The sequence below is a fragment of the Pieris napi genome, chromosome 12 (assembly GCF_905475465.1).
Source record: "Pieris napi chromosome 12, ilPieNapi1.2, whole genome shotgun sequence".
Lineage (NCBI taxonomy): Eukaryota > Metazoa > Arthropoda > Insecta > Lepidoptera > Pieridae > Pieris > Pieris napi.
This window is the reverse complement of record NC_062245.1, coordinates 6,461,178-6,487,681: the sequence shown is the minus strand read 5'-3', so window position 1 is coordinate 6,487,681 and position 26,504 is coordinate 6,461,178. Positions and strand designations below refer to the sequence as shown.

Here is a 26,504-nt window from a genome sequence, read left to right as displayed (position 1 = left end):
GGTAATCTATTAACTACAAAAAAAAACTCTTATAATACAATAATATATTATCCCTTATTCACTTTTATCTAGATTAACAGTTTTGTATTTTATAGTAACGGTTGCGTTAGACGGATTTATTTCTAGACTTAAGTCTAGAAATAAATCCTTTTTTTAATAAGCAAAAAACGGATATACATACATATTATAGATAGATAGACATATCAATACATATTTAAACACCCAAGACCTAAGCACAACACCAAATGCTCATCACATCGATGTTCGTCTCAGCCGGGGATCGAACCCAGGACCCATGGATTCGCAGTCAGGGGTACTAACCATTAGACCAATGAGTCGTCAAATTTCAAGATTCAAGACACTAAGCAAGATTGAAGTCCAATAAAAAGTTAATCACAGATAATCTCTATTAATATTATAAAGAGAAAGGTTCTGAATATTTCTAACGAAAAACCTCGAAAAATTTCCACCTTTTCTCAGGATTCTGGTCGCTGCTGCCTTAGAACTTTATTCACACGTCAAGTTTTGTGAGGTTGTAATCTATAGTTTTACCTAACCGATTTGAAAATTATTTTACCAATAGAAAGCCACGTTATTTATATAGTCTATAATATAATTACCAGAAAAATAACAAACTTTTTCGTGTTAGTCGTATTTTCAAAGTAAGTCAAAGAAAAATGGCAGAACGAAAACATCTCTTACGAACGCTGCTTTAACGATGAGCGATATATATTAGAGTTCTAGAGAAAAGAATGTTCTAGAGTTCTTGATAATGCTTACAAAAACACGGTTATCACTAATACATATATAAAATGATTCATAAGGAAGGTATATAATTTTTCAAGATTTACGGGTCAGGGTTGCCCGTGAGAAGCGGGTTGGATCGCTAGTACATATATAAAACTAACACTTTAGTTAATTTAAATAAATATATGTATAAATAAATCGGTCAGAATAACACTTTTAAAGTTGCACAAATGATCGTGTGTGATTGTTTCAAAATAAACTTTCATACACAGAATATATGACATCAACGGCTATCTTGTAAGTATTAACAGGGTAAAAATTATCAGATTTATTTATTTATTAAAGTAATTCGAGTAAAGTACTGTTGTCCCGTTTATTTATCGTGACGGATTTAGTACGTCGTTAATTAAAGTGAGCAAGGGGCACTAAACTGCTATCGACTAATTAGTGGAAAACGAAAATTGTTTCTTCAATCCTTACATATATTTTACGAGTGAGTTTTGGTTTTGGAGTTCGATAAGAAAACAAATTGAAATTCAAAACAATTTCTGTTTATATCTTGCACTATTAAGTTAATAATAATCCTTTATTCGGAGTAGTTTATATTTAAATTTGGATTAAAAAACAACATACAACTTTTCCTAGGTTGGGTCTTAGATTTCTGTATTTGTTTCGTGATCATTTGCTTCTTTTTCTAAAAGGCAAGTTGGTGGTGAGGTAGAAGTAGGTGATAAGCCTGCTGTGACTGACACACGCCGTCGACTTTTTTGGTCAAAGGCATGCCGGCTTCCTCGAGATGTTCCTTTACCGGACGAGCGAGTGTTAAATGGACACAGAAAGTCCATTCGTGCAGAGCCGGGGTTCGAACCTACGACCTCAGGGATGAGAATCGCACGCTAAAACGCAATTGGAATTATATTACAGTAATTAGCAAATGCTAGTTTATTTTTTTTCACTGCCAAAATTTAAGAATATTTTTCAATTATTATTTTCAAATGTGTACTTTCCTCATACATATAGTGAAGTCTATTTTGCATTAACAACAAAACTAAATTAAGTATTTTTGTATCATAAAAACTTAAGGGGATGTGACAAACCTTTATTAAATTAAGAAATATAATAAAATTCAAAGTTAAGTAGAAACCGCTTCATTATGCTCGGTAAAAGATAATGAAGGGTTAATAGTATTTGCCGTGCGACATGAAAAAGATCCCTAGATACCGATAAATCCCTTTAAACCTTCTTACTTTTTTACTATGAATTTTTGTAGCAGAATGTCGTGTTGCATTTTTTCTTTACTTTTGTCATACTTTGAATAACCCGTTCCTCGTTGCATTCGTAGATTCCGTATTTTGACATTATCAAATTTGAAGCAAAAATATCGGTTTAGACTTTAGCATGCCTGGAATAGTTGGTTTTGGCTGATTGATATTCATAAAGATGAGGAAGACCTGCGGCAGCTGAAAGCCAGCAAAAGCTGGAAAGCGGACAGGAAACGCCAAGGAGCAAGTAGAAGTTTCTCATTTCGAAGGCCAAGCCACATTATTGCTCACAGAGCCTATACTAGACTTAGACGTATTCAGATTTAATATACGCGTGCTACGTATATTAAATCTGAATTGTCAAATTTAAATTAAATGCGTTTTATCAAGGGGATGCATGTGATTCGTCGAAGACACGCTTCGCCGTAAATTTGCGCATTCGAGTTGAAATCCGTTCGACTTCCCTTACCCTTGTAAGTTAAAGTACAAGATATTGTTGCCAATACTTAGCTAAACTTCATTAGCAATATTACACATATTGCGCAAGTAAATGAATAACCATCTACTTATTATTATATTTGTATATCGCCGAGAATAGACGCGTTTAATAATCGTGATATTTATTGACCGGAAAATTCGATTCACTAGGTAATTAACATTTATTTTTATTAAAAGTATAATTTATTCTTCAGTAGAAATTCTAACCCACATAGTATAATAATGATCCGGTTAATTTTTAATTGACGTAAAGTGTTTGCCTCCGGACACATAGAACATTTTTCACAACATATAACATAGAACAAACAACACCATCCGCAACCAAGGTGTACCTTCATAACAGAATCGACGCCTTCAAGATTTTACAAGCCAAAGCGTATAGGACTGTTAACATGCAAGTCTTAATAGGGTATGGCTCCTATTTCTGAATATTTACATAGATTTGTAATAAAGAGCCACTCAATTTACGAGTGCCATAGAATGGCGGATTCTATAAAAAGTAATTGAGTGTCAGAGATAATTGAGAAAAACCTCTTTGCAGACAAGGAGTCCCGTACGTATTTGCTGGAGTTGCTATGTACGTGTCAAAAGATGCTGGAATGGGGGCCAAATGAAACGGTGTTTAAATAGAGCCTCCTGCTTTTTGAAAACTGAGGGTATAAGTTACATTAAATAAAACTAGTCCATGATCGGGCAGACTGGTATTCTCCCGATGACGTTCTTTTTACCATACGAACAAGTGAGAGTAGTGTTGGCTTCAGCGTGCGACTCTCATCCCTGAGGTCATAGATTCGAACCAAAGCTGTAAACCAAAGGACATTTTTGTCTATGTCCCCATTTAACACTCGTCTGTATGGAAAGTCAGTAGACCGGTGTCGTTAACTAGTGCCTCATCATTACCATCGCCAATTAGTGATGAGAAACAATAGCTAAGCGCATCTCCCTCTTGAAGGTATTGCTAATTTCTTGTGTATTTACTTTCGTTTGTGTGAGCATACTTCTGTTCTTATGAACGACCTTAAGAGGGCCTCTGCCCAAGATATATTATGTTATATGCATGAATGTGAAGTGTCCAATACGCATTGGGCTAGCGTGGAGACTACAGACCATTCCCCCTAGCCTAAGAGAGGAGGCCTAAGACCATTAGTGGGACATATACAACGTGTAATTGAGTACGCTGTAAATCTCGAAGTTTATTAAAATTAAACTCAGTAGGAACGATTTTTACTGATAGGGCCTCAGCAAAAGCATTGCCACGAAAGATTTGCCACGGTCCCCAGATGGTATAGTTACGCCACTACTACTTATATTTTATTTATAGTTTGTCATTTAATGAGAAGAACACTACAATATTTCATGATACAATATTAATTATATATCATAACTAAGTAGAAAAAGCTTCAAGTTAAGATTAGGCCTTAGATATTTTTTAAATTATCCAAAATTTTACCATACTTTCTAAATATTTGAATTGCAAATTAGTGCTTATCTTGAGAACGGCTGTCCAAAGTTATATGAGGCTATATTTCACTCTCGTCCCTCTCCAGCCGCCATAGATCATCTCAGCTCATAGACAATTGCTTTTTTACTAACGTCATAAATATGGAGTTGTGAGACTCGTCATATATCGTTTATAAATTACACAGATCAAACAGTACGACAGTAAATTTATTAAATTTGGCTTGAAACCCGTTAGTTAATATATAGCTGTAGTTCGTAAGCTCTTGAGCTTTCTTTTTAACGAGGGTAAGTTCTCGGATGTGTAGGTCTGAGCTGGTTCAGGAAGCAGAACTGAAAACTCGTTACGATAGTTTTATATTGTTCATTACTATATTTTTAATATCTCTTCATAAAAAAACTGTAATAATTTCACGGTTGTAAATTCATAGTTGTTTATATTACAGTGTAAGCATAATTCGAAGATTATTCGAGATTGTAAAAGTCGGCTGTCAATGTTCCTAATCTCCGATGTTCCTTAGTGAAGAAATTTTGCCGCAATTTTTCCTATTCATGCAATGAAAGTACTTTATTTTTATTTTATTTTATAAAATTTTTAAAACATTAGAATGAATTCCTACATTGGTAAAACTTTATCTTAAATACGCAAATATTGTAGTATTTATGTTAATTGGTGCTTATGTATGAAATGAAATACTACTGGAATGATGTAAGTTTGTCCATCTGGTTTGTCCCAAATACACAAATAATTATAAGTTAATTCTAGAACGCCTAGTATTTTTATGAGCCCCGTCATGCCACATACTGTTTTATCGGGACGAGCTTCTCGCAACTGAGGTGACATATGATTTTAAACCAAAATTCATAGTAATCGCTTTAGCAGCTGGCAGCCATATCAAACATACACACATTCGCGAGCCTGATTCTAGGACTATAGGCCCGTGAAACGCCAATTAAATTTAGTTGTTGTTAAAGCATGTTCGTCGTTAAAACTTTTGATATAAATTTGTGATACTGAAATACGGACCGTAGTGTTTAATATCCAAGTACTTAACATTGAGTGATGCTAATAGCTTTCAAACTATGTAATGAATACAGAATCGCTTTAAGTTGCCAGTTAGCAAAACTAATAGGTACAACCCGAAGATCGTGTTAATATAACATAGAAGTTTAAGTATCTATAAATGAAATAGACCCAATGTAGCGCAATTGGGGGTTATCCTTACAATCACAAACCAAATAATATAAGCCACATAGAAAAATAAATATTATGTATTGTTTTCAGATTCCTTTGTGAGATTAAAGCTATTTCCAGACTTTGGGTAATTGAGTGGTAATAAAATATTCATTACATACATAAAAGAGCGTATCGACTCCTAATAGGCCGGCAACGTAATTGCGTGTTGGCGGTGTGAGAGTCACTTAACATCAATTGAGCTTTCAGCCCTTTTGCTTTATAAAAAAATATACTCGTTAGTATTACACAATGCATGTATGTTGCCCTCTTTTTTTTTTTTAAAGACAATTCATACCAATTGACCTAGTCCCATGCTAAGCTGGTGAAGCTTGTGTTATGGGTACCAGGCAACGGACATACATACATATTATAGATAGATTGACATATAAATACATATTTAAACACCCAAGACCTAAGCACAACACCAAATGCTCATCACATCGATGTTCGTCTCAGCCGGGGATCGAACCCGGGACCCATGGATTCGCAGTCAGGGGTACTAACCACTGACCAATGAGTCGTCAAATTAATTTAAATGTAACGATTTTATCGGCCCTAGAGCCTATTCAATTATTCTTGATCGTTACTACTTAATGTAATATATTGTTTATTAAATAGCTCAACGAACGACTCAATATTATTTCGGCTTGTAGAAGTTTCCCAACTTATTAAAGTTTAGAAAATCTAATGGAAACAAACTGTTCTCGTTACAGCATACTGTATAAAGACTAGAGTGAATTTATCATGCGAAATCTCTTTTATATGAATTTTCAAACAAATTGGGGATTTAGATCCTTATTGATTCAGATATTTCAGTACTGTATGGATAAATGCTAAATTGTTTGGAGATACATTATACATTTCATACATTACATAAATACTATTCATTTCTACTGAATTTATAGGAGTTCCAAGATATCGTACACATATGACGTCATGGACTTAGAGAATTATTAATATCTCCTTTATATCCAAATTTATAACGTTTTTGACATGCGTATAGTCAATTTCGTCACATGAGTGTATTATAAACATCGTGACTAAAGCCAGTGACATTGGTCAAACCCACTTTATGTGGGTCTCAAACCTATTTAAATAACAGTTTTTATAAACATACGTACGCCTTGTAGGACAAAAACTGGGTAGGTCATACCTAATTGCAATAAATCCCTTCATAAATTATATTAAAACAGTTGAGATTAGGTATAATGTTATCTTGATTGTGCCATTGTTGGAACTAACTGAGGTGAGATTCTTTAACATCGAAAGCTCCAGGTTTTATATTGATACTAAAATCAGAGCGCTAACATAAAATTAAATCAAAGTGGGGAAAATCCAGGACATTTCACTTGTAATAATAATATGTGAAGTCACTGTAGTCTTACATAACTTGGGATCAGCCGTACATTACGCCACGATCGAATCTTTACTGAAGCATATATCGTATGCTATAACAACCCGTATACAGATACAATTAAGGTTTATTTCTCGACGTATGGTGTTGAGTACTTTGGTAAAACATAACTCAACGGATTTATGAAAGAGCAAGAGATATTGAACAATTGAAGGGTTTTATTGTTTTTCATTAGTTTCAGGGGTAAGGACATAAAGGCTTTCTCGGAACAAGTGTTTGCTTGACTTGATCCTTTTCGCAAAGTGTATTTTCTTTGACGCTTTAGGTATATCTTTATTCGTTCTAGCTTAAATATTAAATCGAAAGTCAAGTGAATAGAAAACTCGTTCATTCGTATAGGATCGTGTATCATTTATAAACTTCGATTTACGACATTTCGATAAAGGGCTAATGTCTAGTGAGGACAAAGAACAGTTTACTGATCACGTTTGCAAAAAAATACATATTTTTAACAGACGCAACTCATTGCCGAGCAATATTGTTTCGCTTTAATTTTGCATACATTTTCGATTTATTTTCAGTGAAATAATAACTGTAAAATTACTTACATTATCCTTCACAATCCAAGCTGAAAAAATAACTACAGTCTGTATTACCACACATTATTGAAATTACTTCAACAGTTTACGCGTTTAACCTTTACGATATTATAAGTATGCTATTATTTTCTATTAGTCACTGAATTATGAACCCTATAGGCTATATTTCATAATATTAATTTTGGAGCCAGCACGATTTATTTTGGGAAACACGGCGGGAAGCAAATTACATAATATGAATTATTTGATTAATTTCCCCTTCGATTTTGGCTGAACACTATGACTGTGTATATACGTATAAAATTTTCCGTATATAATACTACTATTATAAGTCTTTATCATATATTCCATACTCTGTACCCTGAGGTATCATAGGGTACCTAAATCTCAGCCATATTTTTAATTGTAACAGACTTAAGTCCCTCAGTAGCCAACTTTGGGATACATCAGCGTAATTGTAAGCATATATTGTTCGTTGTGAACAATAAAAAATAAGATCGGGCAGTTTTAAACCTTGAGCGAATGATGCAATGTACTAAGAGCCATAGAGTTTTATTCACATTGTTAATAGTTTTTAATTGAACAATCAATTAATCTGTAAGTATCTGAAAATGTAACCTGCCAGTAAATATATCCATATCTGCATTTATATCTTGAAGTCCGTACCAAAAACATACTATTGTTACGAGTTCGGGGATCGGACAGAAAACGCCATAGATCTCTTCAAGGGTTTATTTTAAATAAATCAACGAGGAATTTTTTTACACTAAAAAGCCGGAAATTACGCGCAGAAATGCTCTAATTACACACACAAAATATCGTCACTAGTTTTTTCAATTACGCGCACTTCACATAGTACTTTATCACTTGTCTTCAGTATTAGCACTTTATCTATTTCTCTTCTTGCACTGGAAACTGAATTAGTTGGTTCCGTTTCGGCTCGCTTATATATCCCTGGGAATAATCTTGAACGATGTTCGAGAACTCTTTAGGCAGGATTGGCACTGAGTAGCGGTTGCACAATTCTAGATCGTACGTACTCTTTATCTCTTTCGCTCATTGCTCCGTCCGTGTGGTACGGCGTTCTAGAGTGATCAGTATGGTTTCGAGAAGATTCCGATCTTCCCTCTTTATCGCGTATCATTCCATCCTTGTCCCACATCTAGAAAATTCGGTCTAGAATATTCCTTACAGTTTTCAGGACAAGTTATACCCCATACATTGTCCTGACAAAACAGACAAAACGAGGGTAACATTATGCAAATTACAATTTTCTAATAAAAAATATTCAACTTTCTGAAAACATCTCTAACTTGTGGAAAAATCGAGAAACATTTCAGTCAACCTGTCTTCGTAACAATATTTTAAGTAGTACGCATTGCACGATTTTATCCTAAATCCTTTATATCCAATTCTGAATGACAGGTTTATTTTCTCGCTACAGAAGAAATTCATATAATACAGTACATACTTTTAAAATCACATAAATGAAATAAGTAATGATTACGTCGTGTGACTTATATATATATATATAACTCCAAGCATCTTCAATCTATATACTTCCCATAAAAGTGGAATGCAGGCAGACGCCTGGTCAAAGATGTCTCTTTATTATATTAAAGTATCATATATAATGGTTTTAAGTACTAAGACTTAAAACCATTATACTACAAATCTTCCTTTTAAAGTGAATTTGTAGTTACAATTATGAAAATGTCAGATGACCACGATAGAAAGGAAAAAGGGAGGATTTCTCGAGTAAAGCTTTTTATTTTTTCTAGAGCGGAACTGTGAACGTTCTGCGGTTTCCAACCGAACTAATTGCCAAGAACATTTTATATTGCATTGTATATATTTTCCGGAAAATCTCCGTAATAATAGTGATGAACGACAGTGAGGGAAATTGCCTGTTGGAAAAATTAAGATTTCCCAAGGGAAAGGGAGCCATTATCTGTAGCAGTTCTATTCTTTTTCCTAATATGTCGTACATTCAATGTAAATGTTTCTTAGAAATTATAAGATTCTATTTGTTTCGTTTTATCTTTTCTTATGTACATATATTAACTGCCACTTCAATATCCGATTCTCGATATGTGAAATAGGTGACGAGTGCGTTGTTATTAGTATATGAGATGGCATTTTCTATATCTTTTATATAACAGCCATCGCTTAAGAAAAAAAATGTAATAAAGACGTAAAACTGGCAATGTGGAATGCTACTAATCTATCATGCCGTGAATTGAAATGAAAAACGATTGTCTGTACCAACTCAGCTTTCAGCGACTTTTACAGTCCGGCATGGCTAAGCGAAGCCAACTTGAATAGAAATCAGATCTTTTATTAGGTTATTCTTAAGGCCAGTACTATTTAAAAAGTTTCGTTACAACCTGTGAGGGCCTCAGATTTCTGTATCTGTGGCTTAATCATTGTTTTTTTTAATGGACAAATAGGTGATTCATCTGTGCCTAGCACGTCGGCGTTGGGTCTAAGGCATGCCGGATTCCTCGCGATATTTTCAACACCGAACAAGCGAGTGTTAAAAGCGGAAAACGTCTATTAATGTACGGCACGAGGCCCTACTTCCTACGATCTCGGGTACGGGTACTCGTCACTAGGCCAACAATGCTTACTATTTAAATGAAAGTTAAGACTAAATTAGCCTCTAAGAAGCTTGGTGTCCTCAGAGGCGAGACGCTACTTCACTCAGGGCCACCGTTTGCAATTATTTAAAGCCTAAATAAAACATACTGCTCTCTCTTGCCATTTGCAACGTCACGTCATGTAACATGCACATTTGTATCCGTTACAGTTAATATGAACACGAATAATGCCCCGTATTCATGGTAAACATTTGTTTAGCAACAGTTGCTAAACATTGTTGGTGAGCGGCGAGAATGTTGCTAGCAACTATGTTTAAATCAATACAGGTTGTCCACACGCCAGTCTGCGTTAAAATGTTGCCCGAGGAGGTAGTGTTGTTGTGTTCTCTGTATCAGATGTATAGAATCTCTAATAAAAAAAAGAGAAAAAGATGGTGGATTCGAAATTATCTTTTGCAAAGAGAAAATTTGATGAGTGACCTCAGAATGACAGATGGATCATTTTGTAACTTTACGAGAATGTCGAAAAGTGATTTCGAACATCTTCTAGAAATGATTGGTCCATCAATAGCCAAAAGGGAAACAAATATTCGTCAGCCAGTTTCACCTCAAACGAGGCTGGCTATTACATTACGGTATCTTGCAACTGGAGATTCATACAGTTCTCTTTCATACACATTCAGAGTATCAAAACAATTGATTAGCAAAATTATACCAGATGTATGTCAAGAACTAATTAACTCACTAGCAGGATATGTCAAGGTACAAGAACACTATTTGTGTAATCAAGTATTTTATTAATTAAAAAACACAAAAAAAAAACAGTGTATGCTATTGCGTTGATTCATCACTGAGATAGTTAACTAAGTTTAGTATAGCCGAATCTTCTGTTTCGTCTCGTAATGCATCTAGTCTATTTGTTTCGTGTCTCTCAATTTCCCTTATTTCAGTTTCCTGAACATTATTTGGTGTTGATGATGGATGAGAAGATGCCGTTTGATATCCATATGTATTATATCGTCCCATTTTTAATTCATACAGTATATTATTAATATGGTACTTTGCCTGTGTCACGGCTTGGTCATCTTTAACACTTCTTAATTCAGCAGCAATATATTCACCATATATATCAAATGGATCCTTCTTCTCCCTTTCATCCATCTTTTTTTTAGCACTTTTCAAAACCTCTAATATTTCATTTGATTCATCTGTCTTATTTCTTTTCCTCGAAGATGTAGATGTTGTAGCATTCGGCCTTGGTGATTGAGATGGCTCTGACTCCATACCACTTTCAAGTGCATTGTTTTCATCTACCTGTAAATTATTATCTTATTATATATTTATTTATTTTTTAGGTTCCAAGTTCGGAACAAGAATGGAAACAAATAAGTCGTGAATTCGAAATACGATGGAATTTTCCACATTGCATTGGGGCCATTGATGGGAAACACGTTATGATTGTGGCGCCAAATAATTCTGGAAGTGAATACTACAATTATAAAAATCAGTTCAGCATGGTACTTATGGCAATTGCAGATGGCAATTACAACTTTATTTACGCAAATTATGGAGCTAAGGGTCGGTCGTCCGACAGTGGAATATTTCAAGAAACACCGTTTTATAATGCATTGTTAGAAAACTCACTTAAACTGCCACGGCCTGAACCAATAACACAAGGCGGAACAGAAATGCCGTATGTAATTGTAGGTGACAGTGCTTTCGCGCTAACGGAGAACATCATGAAACCATATCCTGGCATTCATGAACGTGGGAACAAAAAGCGTATATTCAATTACAGACTATCAAGAGCTAGGAGGATTATAGAAAATGTTTTTGGCATTTTATGTGTGGTGTTCCGTGTATTCACTAAACCTATTCCGTTAAAACCAGCCAATTGTGAACTCGTGGTAATTGCTTGTGTATATTTACATAACTTCTTAAGACGTAACTCAGTTTCCAGATCCATATATACACCTCCACAAACTTTTGATTTTGAAGACTCTGAAGGTAACCTATTAGAAGGTTCTTGGCGAAGGGAACTAAGTTCGTTTCCTATGATTGATTTGCAAAGACGGGGCAGGCCTGCATCACAATCAGCTCTTTGTATTAGAGAACAGTTTGCCGATTACTTTATAACTCCAGAGGGAAGAGTTCCATGGCAAAATAATGTAGCGTAATTGTAATAATTTTACAGACAATAGTATAAAACAATTATATACAAAAACAACTTACTGTTTTATTCATAGTATCCGTTTCACCAGAAGTAGTTGCACCACATAACAAAAATTCCAATGGCTCGTAATAAATCCATTTACATTTTTCTATTGCGCCGCTGCCTGTAGTTTTTTTTGCCGACATCTTTTTTTTCTCTCTAGTAAATTGAGTACGCAGTACATGTATTTTAGTTTCTACGTCTTTTTTGGGTATATTTAGGACTTGAGAAATTTCTTCGAATGCATCGTTCTTTTTGTTTCTATCTTTGTATTGTTTTATAGAACAATCCCATAATAATGGTTTTGATTGAAATAATTCTATTAATTGCATTATTTTATCATTGCTCCACACTACTGCCATGTTTATAAACTGTTGCAAACTCGTCCACACACGTCAACAATTGTCGCTAAACTGATGTTTACGCTTGTCGGGCGAGAGCTTGTCAACATGATGCTGTCAACTCTGCAACACGCAGTGTTGCCAGCAACATGTTGACAGCAACTCCGCAACACGTTGATTCAACTTTGTTGCTCAACAAATGTTTCCCATGAATACGGGGCATAATTAACCAAAAGAAAAATATTAGATATTCTAGGTATATATATTAATTTTTAAATCTAATAGGCAAGTAGGTGATCAGTTTACTGTGGCTGACACACGCCGTCGACTTTTTGGGTCTAATGCCCCGTATTCATGGGAAACATTTGTTGAGCAACAAAGTTGAATCAACGTGTTGCGGAGTTGCTGTCAACATGTTGCTGGCAACACTGCGTGTTGCAGAGTTGACAGCATCATGTTGACAAGCTCTCGCCCGACAAGCGTAAACATCAGTTTAGCGACAATTGTTGACGTGTGTGGACGAGTTTGCAACAGTTTATAAACATGGCAGTAGTGTGGAGCAATGATAAAATAATGCAATTAATAGAATTATTTCAATCAAAACCATTATTATGGGATTGTTCTATAAAACAATACAAAGATAGAAACAAAAAGAACGATGCATTCGAAGAAATTTCTCAAGTCCTAAATATACCCAAAAAAGACGTAGAAACTAAAATACATGTACTGCGTACTCAATTTACTAGAGAGAAAAAAAAGATGTCGGCAAAAAAAACTACAGGCAGCGGCGCAATAGAAAAATGTAAATGGATTTATTACGAGCCATTGGAATTTTTGTTATGTGGTGCAACTACTTCTGGTGAAACGGATACTATGAATAAAACAGTAAGTTGTTTTTGTATATAATTGTTTTATACTATTGTCTGTAAAATTATTACAATTACGCTACATTATTTTGCCATGGAACTCTTCCCTCTGGAGTTATAAAGTAATCGGCAAACTGTTCTCTAATACAAAGAGCTGATTGTGATGCAGGCCTGCCCCGTCTTTGCAAATCAATCATAGGAAACGAACTTAGTTCCCTTCGCCAAGAACCTTCTAATAGGTTACCTTCAGAGTCTTCAAAATCAAAAGTTTGTGGAGGTGTATATATGGATCTGGAAACTGAGTTACGTCTTAAGAAGTTATGTAAATATACACAAGCAATTACCACGAGTTCACAATTGGCTGGTTTTAACGGAATAGGTTTAGTGAATACACGGAACACCACACATAAAATGCCAAAAACATTTTCTATAATCCTCCTAGCTCTTGATAGTCTGTAATTGAATATACGCTTTTTGTTCCCACGTTCATGAATGCCAGGATATGGTTTCATGATGTTCTCCGTTAGCGCGAAAGCACTGTCACCTACAATTACATACGGCATTTCTGTTCCGCCTTGTGTTATTGGTTCAGGCCGTGGCAGTTTAAGTGAGTTTTCTAACAATGCATTATAAAACGGTGTTTCTTGAAATATTCCACTGTCGGACGACCGACCCTTAGCTCCATAATTTGCGTAAATAAAGTTGTAATTGCCATCTGCAATTGCCATAAGTACCATGCTGAACTGATTTTTATAATTGTAGTATTCACTTCCAGAATTATTTGGCGCCACAATCATAACGTGTTTCCCATCAATGGCCCCAATGCAATGTGGAAAATTCCATCGTATTTCGAATTCACGACTTATTTGTTTCCATTCTTGTTCCGAACTTGGAACCTAAAAAATAAATAAATATATAATAAGATAATAATTTACAGGTAGATGAAAACAATGCACTTGAAAGTGGTATGGAGTCAGAGCCATCTCAATCACCAAGGCCGAATGCTACAACATCTACATCTTCGAGGAAAAGAAATAAGACAGATGAATCAAATGAAATATTAGAGGTTTTGAAAAGTGCTAAAAAAAAGATGGATGAAAGGGAGAAGAAGGATCCATTTGATATATATGGTGAATATATTGCTGCTGAATTAAGAAGTGTTAAAGATGACCAAGCCGTGACACAGGCAAAGTACCATATTAATAATATACTGTATGAATTAAAAATGGGACGATATAATACATATGGATATCAAACGGCATCTTCTCATCCATCATCAACACCAAATAATGTTCAGGAAACTGAAATAAGGGAAATTGAGAGACACGAAACAAATAGACTAGATGCATTACGAGACGAAACAGAAGATTCGGCTATACTAAACTTAGTTAACTATCTCAGTGATGAATCAACGCAATAGCATACACTGTTTTTTTTTTGTGTTTTTTAATTAATAAAATACTTGATTACACAAATAGTGTTCTTGTACCTTGACATATCCTGCTAGTGAGTTAATTAGTTCTTGACATACATCTGGTATAATTTTGCTAATCAATTGTTTTGATACTCTGAATGTGTATGAAAGAGAACTGTATGAATCTCCAGTTGCAAGATACCGTAATGTAATAGCCAGCCTCGTTTGAGGTGAAACTGGCTGACGAATATTTGTTTCCCTTTTGGCTATTGATGGACCAATCATTTCTAGAAGATGTTCGAAATCACTTTTCGACATTCTCGTAAAGTTACAAAATGATCCATCTGTCATTCTGAGGTCACTCATCAAATTTTCTCTTTGCAAAAGATAATTTCGAATCCACCATCTTTTTCTCTTTTTTTTATTAGAGATTCTATACATCTGATACAGAGAACACAACAACACTACCTCCTCGGGCAACATTTTAACGCAGACTGGCGTGTGGACAACCTGTATTGATTTAAACATAGTTGCTAGCAACATTCTCGCCGCTCACCAACAATGTTTAGCAACTGTTGCTAAACAAATGTTTACCATGAATACGGGGCATAATAAGGCAAGCCGGTTTCCTCACGATGTTTTCCTTCACCGTTCGAGCAAATGTTAAATGCGCACATAGAAAGTCCATTGGTGCACAGCCGGTTATCGAACCTACGACCTCAGGTATGAGAGTCGCACGCTGAAGCCACTAGGCCAACACTGTGAAATCTGAGGCAAATACCTAAAGAGGTTGTAGCGCCGCTGGTTTTTTTATTTATATATATTAATTACTGCGGTATCTTATCTTTTTAAAATAGTTCTCATTAATTTGCAGCCAAATGATACAGTAAAAGTTATTACTAAGAACTCGTAAAAAGTTATCAGAGATAACGTCTCAAGTTACTCGGCGTCCATTAAAAGTTACCCCATCAAATTAGGCTCTTACCTCATGTCCACGTGACTTTATTTATTCTTTGACTTTGCTTGTTGTAAAGTTAACATATTATGTGTCTAATACGTATGTCCCACTAATATTGATTAATTAAGTTAAAATCTTCATCGCTTTCTTTCATTCCTGATCGATTCAGGCACAATCGACTTGGTTAAAATTACTGATGAAAAAGACGTAAAAATATCATTATACGCCAGCAAATAGGCATACTCGTAGTGCAATATAAATTTGCAAATAGTTTTTAAAAATCATTTTATCATAGCTGTCATCCACGCAAATAAGAAAAACTATTTAATTTTCATATCAATCATTTTGACAGATCTGAAAACGAATAGACAAAAATACACTGACAGAATCCTATATCATCAATATCTTTATATTAGCGGCTTTGAATTTACATTTATTTTTACTTATATATATATACACAAGAGTTTGTTTATTTTCTAACGCAAAGGAATTACAATTTTGACAATTACTTAGTTTTGTTAAGTAAATTTTTCGAGACAGACAAACAAACTACAACTGGATACGCAAGTAATATCTGGACTTAGCTAGTTTAAACATGCATAATATATATTACAAAGCGTTTACATCTTTGATTTCGTTATTGTGAACATTAAAATAATGTTATTTCTCACGTTTCAATCCCATAAATTTCACTTATGTAGGAAAACAAAGAAAGCAGCGTGACGTGAATGTGTTAGATAACTTGTCACATCGTGTCTCCATTTTGTTTTGCGTAAAATTGGTAAAACAAGACACAATTTCGGAGCAAATTTCAACAAAATAGCGAGAAAAAATATCCAGATAAGTCTCTCATAAAGATAACGTCGGCGTTGGCCTCTCTTTTCTTTTATAAAATGATTAGGCTGTATACACGCGAGTAGATAAAACGTAATACATTTAGCGAAAAGTGATTTTCATATAAAAGGGTTAATGTCCTTTAGCGTATAGAAGATTTCTGTAGGTAATGTACACTTATGAACGTCAGTAAGAAATCTAATGACTCTAAATTAATTTACTGCCAGTTATCAAATCAAGGGCGTAAGACTTAATAAACTAGCAATAAAATTTCCGTCAATTAAACTCACCAAGTCTTTTTCACAAAATGTTTGTAAGGAATAATATAAATAAGAAAACATATCGTTTCACCTATATCAGCAAGGCACAGGGCAGAGGAGCATGCAGTTAAATAATGTGAGAACAACACGTGTAGTATCAAGGCTGAGAATAATTAATACATATCCTAAATATCGATCCAAGTCCGTCACCAGTCACCACAATTAACCGTTCAAGCGGCCCCTTACGTCACCAGTCAACACATGGCCCGGCCCACTCGCCATATTATAGGACGAGAAACAATCCGACGTATGGACGCCACCACAAGCATTTAAGTGAGCATGACGTTCCATGAACTGGGAAGTTTGTCAGATAAATAAAAAAGAATAATAAAATAATTGATAACACATGCATCACGGTTTGCTTACCTTACCTTACCTTACATGACAAGACGCCGATGTTTACGATCGCCCTCGACTCTGGAAAGCAACCAGGAGATCCAGCCGTGTTACCTATTACATCAAGCAATAGATAGTGATGAACTGGAGCAAATCATATCCAAGAACTTTCTAACATTATTGAAATAATTAGTTTCGTAATTTAAGGCTTTAGCAAGCAACTTACTTTAAAAGTGTGAGTTGAATATATTTCTTGACAAAATTTTATGAATAGCGGGTTGGAATTGCCTTGGAACGAATTTCTAGTTATATGCACATAGCTAGATTGGCACACTAATTTTGTATTTATTACGAGTATTATAGTTATGGAGCTATTGTTTTTAAAATAATCTATATTCAAGCCCATCCGATTTGGTACAGTTAAAATGCGCAATATTGACCGGGCGTTATACGTCACTTCGTGGCACTATATACTCCGTCAGTCATACATGAAATCAACATACAAAAATTAATGAAAATCGTGTATAAACAACCTTACTACTCAATATTTTAGGCTTAATATTATGATCGTAAATATTCGCGGAGCAAAAATGTCATTTTTAGCGCGAAGCTTAACTTCTTAGCTTAAATTATTAACAATGCATAACCCTTTAGAATAATAAGAGTGAGACGTAGTTTTATCTTACATTGTATTAATGGGAAAGCTTCTGTGAGTGTCTTATTCATAAATGTACTTTCCGCCTTATTATTTATTATTATTATTATTTTTTAATTAACACAATCTTATTTTTAAGGTTCCCTGACTGTCCTAAGTATAAAGTAACGTAGATATGTTACCAATAGCATTTGTAACTAGTATGATTAAGTACTACTTATTTCTGTTAAGTATATTTTGTATGATATTTACAGCAAATTTTAGGAAGGTGACTTAAACTATCGTTATAGTAGTTACTTAAATAAATTAGATACAGTCCAAATTCTGATGGAAAGCTTAAACGGGAGTGATATATTGAATACCTAATCCATGATAATATTTAACCGACTTCCGAAATCCGAGCTTTACAATTCTATCTTTACATTTGAATTAAAATACATACTATTTAACATATTTTTCTACAAAAAAAAATATGAAAAAAAAAATTACATTTTTTTTTATTTCTTTATTTTACAAAATAATATAATATAATCACAATATGTTACATTAGAAAACCGCTGTGGTTTGTATTAATGTAACCATAGCAGTCTTGTTTAGGAGCGCGACAAATGCATATAAAAGTAGTTTTATATAAACATAAATGTCTTACCTTGATAAGAAAAGCGTAAAGTTTGGCTAGCATGCACCAATTCTACGGCGCCAAATATCAATAAAACCCTGTTATTGAAGTTGGTTAATTAATTAAGAATATAATTTCCAGATCAAATACCTACTTAATCCGTTCGCCCAAATTTAATTAAAACGGACATGTTTACTTATGGTAATAAAATAAGCGCGGTTTCTTTCGGCTGATTAAAACCACAGACCTTTGGTTTTATGTGTACCGATAATACTTCTACTACGCTATCCCTTAACCGCAAAAGGTCCAAATATATATAATCTAACGTTTGTGGTTCTTTTGTATATAAGTCACCAATAAATTATGATAATATATATCGGGAAGGGTAAACGGTTTTGCGGTTAAATGTAATGTTTAATATAACTAAACATTTTAATAATTAGTTATTAAATGTATGTTAATGTTTCGTATATGACTATATGTGTATTCTTTGTATAGGTAATTTTAAATACTTATTGCATTAAAATGACCTGTAATAACAAGTTATTTGTTCAATAAAATAAAACAACACTTTACATTTTAAATATCTGTACATATTTCTCATTGTTTCCCTGGTAACGCATTGTGCAAGCTAAATTTATTTCAAGTTAGAAGCTACAGAGGGTTACGCTACTTACAAGATAAATTGATTAGTCAATCAGATATCAATAATTCTACACAATCACTGATTTTTAGATCATTGTTGACCTTTAGACCAGGAGTCGACTATCAGTCCTGGGATCGGGCGTGTAAGCCTAAGAATGCTTTACTTACTTTTATATAACAGATAAAAGGCACACTCGATGGAAAGTGTCTTCTCCGTCCATCATCCTTTTTCAATTTTAAATCTAAACTCACATTGCTAGAGGCTCGCGAGTATTTATTTATTTATTTGCTTAACGGTATTCCTACAGCTACTTACGAGTACTATACAATATTCAAAAAATTACACTATACATAAAAGCCAAAAACGGAATACACATTTAAACATACACAAAGCACAGTTTCACCTATACAAATACAAAAAATACAAAGAATAGGTATATGTATTTATAATAAATTGTAAATTCTAAGATTCATAGTTCATGAGGAATAACAAAGTCATTCTACCTAATAAAGGATACTAGAGTTTTTATATAATTTCTTAAGCATTTTTTAGATACATTAAATATATCTATTTGCTGGTAATTTCTGTTATAATCTGAAGGTAAACTATACATGACTGAGTTACGTAAATAGTTTGTATTAGACCGTCCTCGGTCTAATATTTTAAATAGTTGGGTTTAGCTTGTATTGTGTGAAGAAGGGGCGTGAAAAAGTAAAAGCGACAATAAGTCGGGACAGTCAATTAAACCGTTGTAACAGTTCATTTCCTACTTTAAAGACATTGATAGACTCTTCTTGATGGACCTTACGTTGTCCTGTAATTTCGTAGATTATCACTAGTTTATTTAAAACATGATAATAGTATATTTAATTGGATTATTTTCTTAACCAAAAATACCGTAATTTCAAGGATACAATAATTTAAATTTTTACTTCAACGGAAACAAAATAAATCCAATTAATTAATTTGGCCGCGTCACGACCCGACTCACGGGACTGGCTTTACTTCTATTATAAAACTCCCGAGCCGCAACTTCGACAGTATAGAACATAGCTAATTGATTAGCTGCGCTAAATTTATAAATGCGGAAAGAATTCAGTAGCTTTGATCAATAATTTAATAATAATAGTTATATTGGATTGTTAAATTTTATATACTGTTTCTTACGCTCTATTTTATTAATATTACTTGCTTAGGTGAAATACATCCCTATACTATGGGATGATTGTAAAGAGATAAAAATAATTTATGGGTTACAAGTAATAGCTGGTTGAAATCAAGCATATTTTCTTAATTTATGATTTTATCTCAAACAAATCCTGCGGTCGGTTATAACGAGATAACGACGCTCGTTACTGTAGTAACGACTAACGAGCTGCTTGCGTGATCTTTGTTGAGTAAACCGCTACTGGATCCGCAATTGAATAAAGAGTACGCTATTATATATATTTACTGTTATCAATCTTAGTTAAATGGTTTTATATACGAGTACATATTGGATAGTTTCACACATTTCATTGTCATTACTATGATGCTATACACGTATGACAGATGTTCTTAACGTAGAAGCTACGACGCGTTAACTATACACTAATTACTAGATATTTCAATGTGCCTTGTAATTTACAATTCAACTATAACTTAATGATGCGCTGCTGATTTGAAAAATATTCATATTAGAATGGACAAAGAAAACATATAAATCAATAAGTTATCATATAAAAGCGGGCTCCTGAGCGTTGACTTGTAAATTGATGTCGATAAACATTGCAACTAAACTAACCGCTTGATTCAAATTAAATAAAGTTAGAAAACGCCGTTATATCGACAGATGCAACGGCATATCAAATCCACTGAAATACACCAAACTTCTATATGCCTGTAAGATTGAAGAGAGTGTGAAATCCAGGATCAGTACTTTATGAAATCAATTATTAATAATGTCATATATTTATATTTGTGAAATTATTAAAATATAATAGATTTATAGTAATTTAAAGTAACCTGGTAAGTGTACACGACAAGCTTCGTGACTTAAGTGTGTGATTCTCAACTCTGACTTGCGATTCTGGAACTCACTTTTCAAACTCTCACAGCAGTTTTCGCAGAGGCCTCGGCGGTCGTGCTCAAATCAGTCTTGAAGCAGTCATTTTACGATTTGGCATTCTGATAAGGAGGGAGCTTTTAGTGTATTGTGTATGGGTTGGAACAGACAACATTGTAAGGAAACCGATGTCAAAGACCAGCCTTATTATAAAGCCTATAAATAAAGTGATGGATACAGATACAGATATGTGTCTGCTCCAGACCTATTGACGGGATATGGTATTTGGGCCTTTGGCATATCTTACGGAACAAAATATTTTTATGCATTTATAAGGTATATTATTAAGCGCAGAGAAATAAGCTAAGTCTCTTGGTAATATTTGAGACACTTCTGCCCAATTCAATCAATTATTTATGCATGAATCGAATATTTTATCTTCCATGTTTCCTGATTTTTTTATTATTTATTTATTAATTAACACTTCATTGCAAGAAATACACAGTCAAAATAATTATATCAGAAGTAGGGCAACAGACAGCTTTATCGCTTTCCAGCATCACAGGCATTCACGGCCTGAAAGAGATCGCTCGAAAGTGAGAAAAAAAGAATTAAATAAATGTCTAATTACTAGGCAATATTTTGTAGTAGTTACCTTTTTCTATACGGTTCATATTAAAACATCGATACATAAAAACGATACATTTATATTAGTCATGTAGTAGACATACATCATATCTAGAACAATTCTGTCACAATATGAAGTAATATTTGTCTTCAGCTTTGCGATTCTGTAACTCTCACAGCGGTTTTCGCAGCGTCGGTCGCGCTCAAATCAGTCGTGAAGCAGTCATTTTACGATTTGGCATTCTGATAGCTTGTAGTTTAGTGTTTCAAATTGTGAAAACCGCTGTGAGAGTTCGAATAGTGAGTTACAGAATAGCAAGGCTGTTGTTGTCTTCTTAACGAACCATTAAAACTAAATCAATAATTTATACAAAACTTTGGCGTCATTTGAAATGTACGTTCAAATATTTCGTTAAATAAGTTATAAGGAAAATACAAAATTAACTCCCAGACGTATTCAACAGTACATGCTACCCTACAAAATATTTCGCAATAATAAATACATTTCGTTTCATCGTACTCTCGTGAGGATGACAAAGGCTGAATAACATTTTATTCTAAACCAAATGTCTACATAATTAGCTTTACTAGTGTACGGTAATACATACCTTATTTCAGTGGGGTAAAGTTTGCTTTCTACTGACTAAATATTTCATTTTCCGTCCTCTCAATGTGACGCGAAAGATTAGCTGTGATTATGTACAAAAGTTGTTGGTCCGCTTACGTGGTCTGGGATTTAGTTAAACTCACTATAAACATGTGGACGATTTGTTTGAATTTCTAAAGTATTCGAAATTAGGAATCGGTAGGTACTTATTGATAAGGTATTTCGATAGTTTAACGTGAATAACCATAGTTTTCAGAAATGCTATTTCTCTTTAACTTGAGTTAAGTTCTTTGGCGGTTGTTTGAGGGATTTTCAAAACTCTAAATTAAACTCTTTGTTTGAAGCTGGGTGTCAAGTGGCTTTAATCGATTAATACATGAGTTTATAACTAACATACAATAGTGGGGTTGCGACGGTAATAAAAAACTAACTTGGCTTATTTAAGGGTTCTTAAATATAAGTGACACTTCATTATACTCGTAAGTGTATTCGACCTTTTGGACATTATTAGAAACAAGAATGTTATATTATAATTTATGCGTGTGTAGCTAACGGGCTTATTTTGGCTTCAAGTGAGCGATAATTTGGTTTGCGCTTCTAATTCTTAACATAAATATTCATATTTGTAACTTAACTAATGTTAGGTTAGGTTAGGTTAGTCTCTCCTTTTTTTAAATATAAATGTTTCCATGTGCTGCCTTTTTCTTTATCAAAAAGTGTTAAATTAAATTCAGTTTTCCTTCAGCTCTTAGTTACTATAACTTTCTGTTTCTGACCAAAGAAAACAACCAAGAAACTGAGTTAAAACGTTCCACAGAAAAATGAAACCATAATAAATCTCAGAGCTATTGAACGAAGTACGCATTTCATAAGTTTGATTTATGTGTTGAAAACACTCCGCTTTTCACAGAGAAGGTATGGTTCAGCAATAAAAATTGTGTGAACTGGGCGAAAAAATTTAGCTTTATTATTTTTTAAGTGGTTTTATCTGATGTTTAGTTTCTACATCATATTTTTATTTAGTTAGAGTCACACCTATAATCCAGGCAGTTAAGTTAAAGCAGGCGTTTAAGTTAAATATCTCTTTTTTTTCTTAGGTTTTTTGGTCCATAAATTATCCATTGTTAATTCACGTACTTTTTCTGTGATCGATGATGAAACTGATGAGACAGATCGCAGTGCTTTTTACAATATAACGGGACTGCGTAAGTTTTTGTTGTGTTTATGTAAGTTTTAACAAATATGTCAGAGATATAGCAATAAGGAAACACTATGTCATTTATTATATGAGAATGGCAACACTGCACAATATCATTGAAAACTTATAATTTGCCAATGCCAATGTTTCAATTTGTCAGTGGGTTGGATCGTTCTTTGAGTTTCCATTGCTCTCTGATAGGCGCCTGCATCGGACGTGTGCACAACTTATTTTTAAATGAATATGACAAACGGCAGTGACGACCACGTGGTTGATAACAATTTTTTCGATAATGTAGCATGAATTTAAAATGCTAATCTCACAAATATTATTTCTTTCGCCACTTGGGCGCTTAAATAGCTCAAAGACTATAAATTAACGACCTTTAGCCTTAGAAAATTATTTAATAAACTTTAGTTTAGATCAAGGAAATAATAAAACACAAACAATATCGACCGTATATTATATCGTTTTGTACATTCTACACATTAATACGCTGAGATAGATAAAAACCATTGCTTTCGTATCACTAATCCTTAACTGCTAAATCTAATACATCACATTCAGCTAAAGCTTAACAACGATATATATTATTGCTCTCTTCTTTACTCCTAATTTTTACAATATTTACAGATTATTGAAATGCGATGGGGTATCATCACAGAATGCTTAGCGCCGTACTGCAATGTTTAATGCATATCCGACCAATTGCATACGCAGCGATAAATAATAGAGTTCGGGAAGAGTGATCCGAAAAGCGTTAAAAAAAATTGGCGTACATAATTGATTACGTTTAAAAACGTTCTAATACACAAACGCATCTTAAGAAAAACATAAGAAAGCTTGTATTACAATAATATATTGTTAGGTTTAAAATTATAATAATGGCTAAATTTTCTGAGTAGAAACATACATTTTTGACATTTTAATTTTGACATCCTTTTTTAAGGAACAGGGGGCAAACGGGCAGGTTTATCTGATGTTAAGGGATACCGCATGGACACTCTTAATGGGCACATTTACGTTGCCAGCCTTTTAAAAATTGTATTTAACATTTGTCCTTCATACCAATTAAAGGTTTTTTTTTATATACAATAGGGGGACAAACGAGCTTGCGGGACGACCAAAAAGGGCAGTCTTCGCAGCTCATAGACACCCATTTTTAGTGGGTGCGTTGCCAGCCTTTGAGGGAGGAGTACACTCGATTTTTAAACATTTGGGGATCGTATCTCTGAGGGAAGACCAACACCGGGAGTCGATTCCACAGTTCGTTAGTTCGCAAACGAAAATGCCTTGTGAAACGGACTGTGGAAGACCTCCAACCATCAAGATGATGCTGGTGAAATTTAGCTCTCGTACGGCTCGTACGGTGTTGAAAATATAACAATAATTAGTGAAAGTATTTGGTATACGGCTGCCACGTCCTAAATAACAGAAATATATTTAATACTACTTATGATGCAAAACCAACTGGTCCTGTTAGAAGTTAGCTTAGCTAAACATTCGCATTCTATACATAATATATGCGTTGCATTATTTAAACATGTGTAATATTGCGGTTTTGGTGCTTAGAAGCGATGCGTACAATATATTAGAAGTAATAAATGTGACTACCACTATCATTGGAATAAAATATAAATTCTTAGTTTAAGAGCCAAGTATAATATAATTCCATATTATATTTGATTTATAAATCAATTTACGTATTTGTTTTCCCCTTTCCAAATTGTAAATATTTACACATTAATAATAAATCCCTAAATTATAAAACTTACTTAATGATAAAGTCAAAATGAACATAAATATGCAGCCTAAAAGAGTTTTCTATTTACAGGGCACATTTTAAATTATTAAAAATTCAAGTTTGTAACAACAACAAATAATGCCATGACTTTATTTGATCAGGTAAAGAACACTTGATTTAAATGCGTGATATCACCTGATGAAAAAGATCTCATCATCAGGTAAAAGTTTTTACCAGGTCAGAATAATGTACTGGCATTGTAATTTTTACCTAAAGCTAAACGACCACTATCACAGTATAATATTGAATTGTATTCCTATTAAATAGTCGAGTGACTCTCGTATTTTGCCGCGTAGTACATGGCGCTACGTTATACAAAATGCTCCGTACTACGTTGTAAACACTAGGCGGTTTTGAACTTGCAACGAGCTTTATCGTTGGTTTGAAGCGTAGCTTAACGTAGCAATCTACGCCGTAGCAGTCTACAATCTATTGTCGACAAATACGGCTCTATTTCATTCTAAAAGTACTAAAACTTACCACTATAACATTCATTTTGATCTAGCTTCATGACTACAATATTTAATGTTGTTAACGCTACGTGTTTTAAAATGATTCATTAACTGTATTTCGAATGATATGAAGTGATATTTGACAGTAAATCACATGACAGCCAATTTCCCGTGACATGAGTGCAGATGCGGTTGAGGGTTTTTCCCTTGGTTTAATAAGTGTTTAAGCTGTGTAAAATATGTATTGGTTTTATTTGAATGTAAAACTTATTAATTCTAGTTATTGCACTTTGAGCAACTACACTATACCTACTAATTTAAAAATAACTGTTGGTTTGGGTTTGGTCATACACAAATTATAAATTTTATTAGGTCCACATCTATACGAACAGAAATTCAAAATACATACTTAAAGTTTAATTTTAATGGTTAAATTAATAACAGGAAATACACAAATCTTGTGTCGTAAATATTTGACTATTAATTCTCCACATTGAACATATACACTACAAAATAATTAATGTTCGACCTATCATAACATCCCACGAAGCAAACTCCTTAATTCGCAAAATTAACATGATACGCTGTCTAACATAACATGACAGATAACTTGCAAGCATTATAATATATTATAACATAAATTTTCATACTGTCAAGAGAAATTGGTAGAGGAGTGTCTATATATGAAAATATTAAAAATAAAATATGTCGCAAGCTATATGAACAACGTTATAACTAACTTTAGAACTGTCAAAATAAATTCCGATCTTCTCCGTGCATAGTAAAATCAACTTTGTTAAAGTTTTGTTCATACTT

General features: G+C 33.7%; 4 protein-coding genes across 4 annotated transcripts; 2 read left to right on the top strand and 2 right to left on the bottom strand.

Moving 5' to 3' along the window:
- Positions 1-9,980: 9,980 nt before the first annotated feature.
- On the bottom strand, positions 9,981-12,527 carry LOC125054714. The gene is made up of 2 exons (XM_047656743.1): positions 11,988-12,527; positions 9,981-11,069 (listed from the first exon to the last, which is right to left on the bottom strand). The coding sequence occupies exons 1-2, from the start codon at positions 12,327-12,329 to the stop codon at positions 10,587-10,589; spliced, it is 825 nt and encodes a 274-aa protein (XP_047512699.1). The 5' UTR covers positions 12,330-12,527; the 3' UTR covers positions 9,981-10,586.
- Positions 10,050-11,982, top strand: LOC125054713 (protein ANTAGONIST OF LIKE HETEROCHROMATIN PROTEIN 1-like). Its single transcript, XM_047656742.1, has 2 exons — positions 10,050-10,517; positions 11,111-11,982. The coding sequence occupies exons 1-2, from the start codon at positions 10,050-10,052 to the stop codon at positions 11,930-11,932; spliced, it is 1,290 nt and encodes a 429-aa protein (XP_047512698.1). The 3' UTR covers positions 11,933-11,982.
- Positions 12,528-12,652: 125 nt separating the features above from the next.
- LOC125054717 lies at positions 12,653-14,668 on the top strand. Its single transcript, XM_047656745.1, has 2 exons — positions 12,653-13,193; positions 14,112-14,668. Exons 1-2 carry the CDS (start codon positions 12,852-12,854, stop codon positions 14,592-14,594), a joined length of 825 nt encoding a protein of 274 aa, XP_047512701.1. The 5' UTR covers positions 12,653-12,851; the 3' UTR covers positions 14,595-14,668.
- Positions 13,199-15,131, bottom strand: LOC125054716 (protein ANTAGONIST OF LIKE HETEROCHROMATIN PROTEIN 1-like). Its single transcript, XM_047656744.1, has 2 exons — positions 14,664-15,131; positions 13,199-14,070 (listed from the first exon to the last, which is right to left on the bottom strand). The coding sequence occupies exons 1-2, from the start codon at positions 15,129-15,131 to the stop codon at positions 13,249-13,251; spliced, it is 1,290 nt and encodes a 429-aa protein (XP_047512700.1). The 3' UTR covers positions 13,199-13,248.
- Between the last annotated feature and the right edge of the window lie 11,373 nt (positions 15,132-26,504).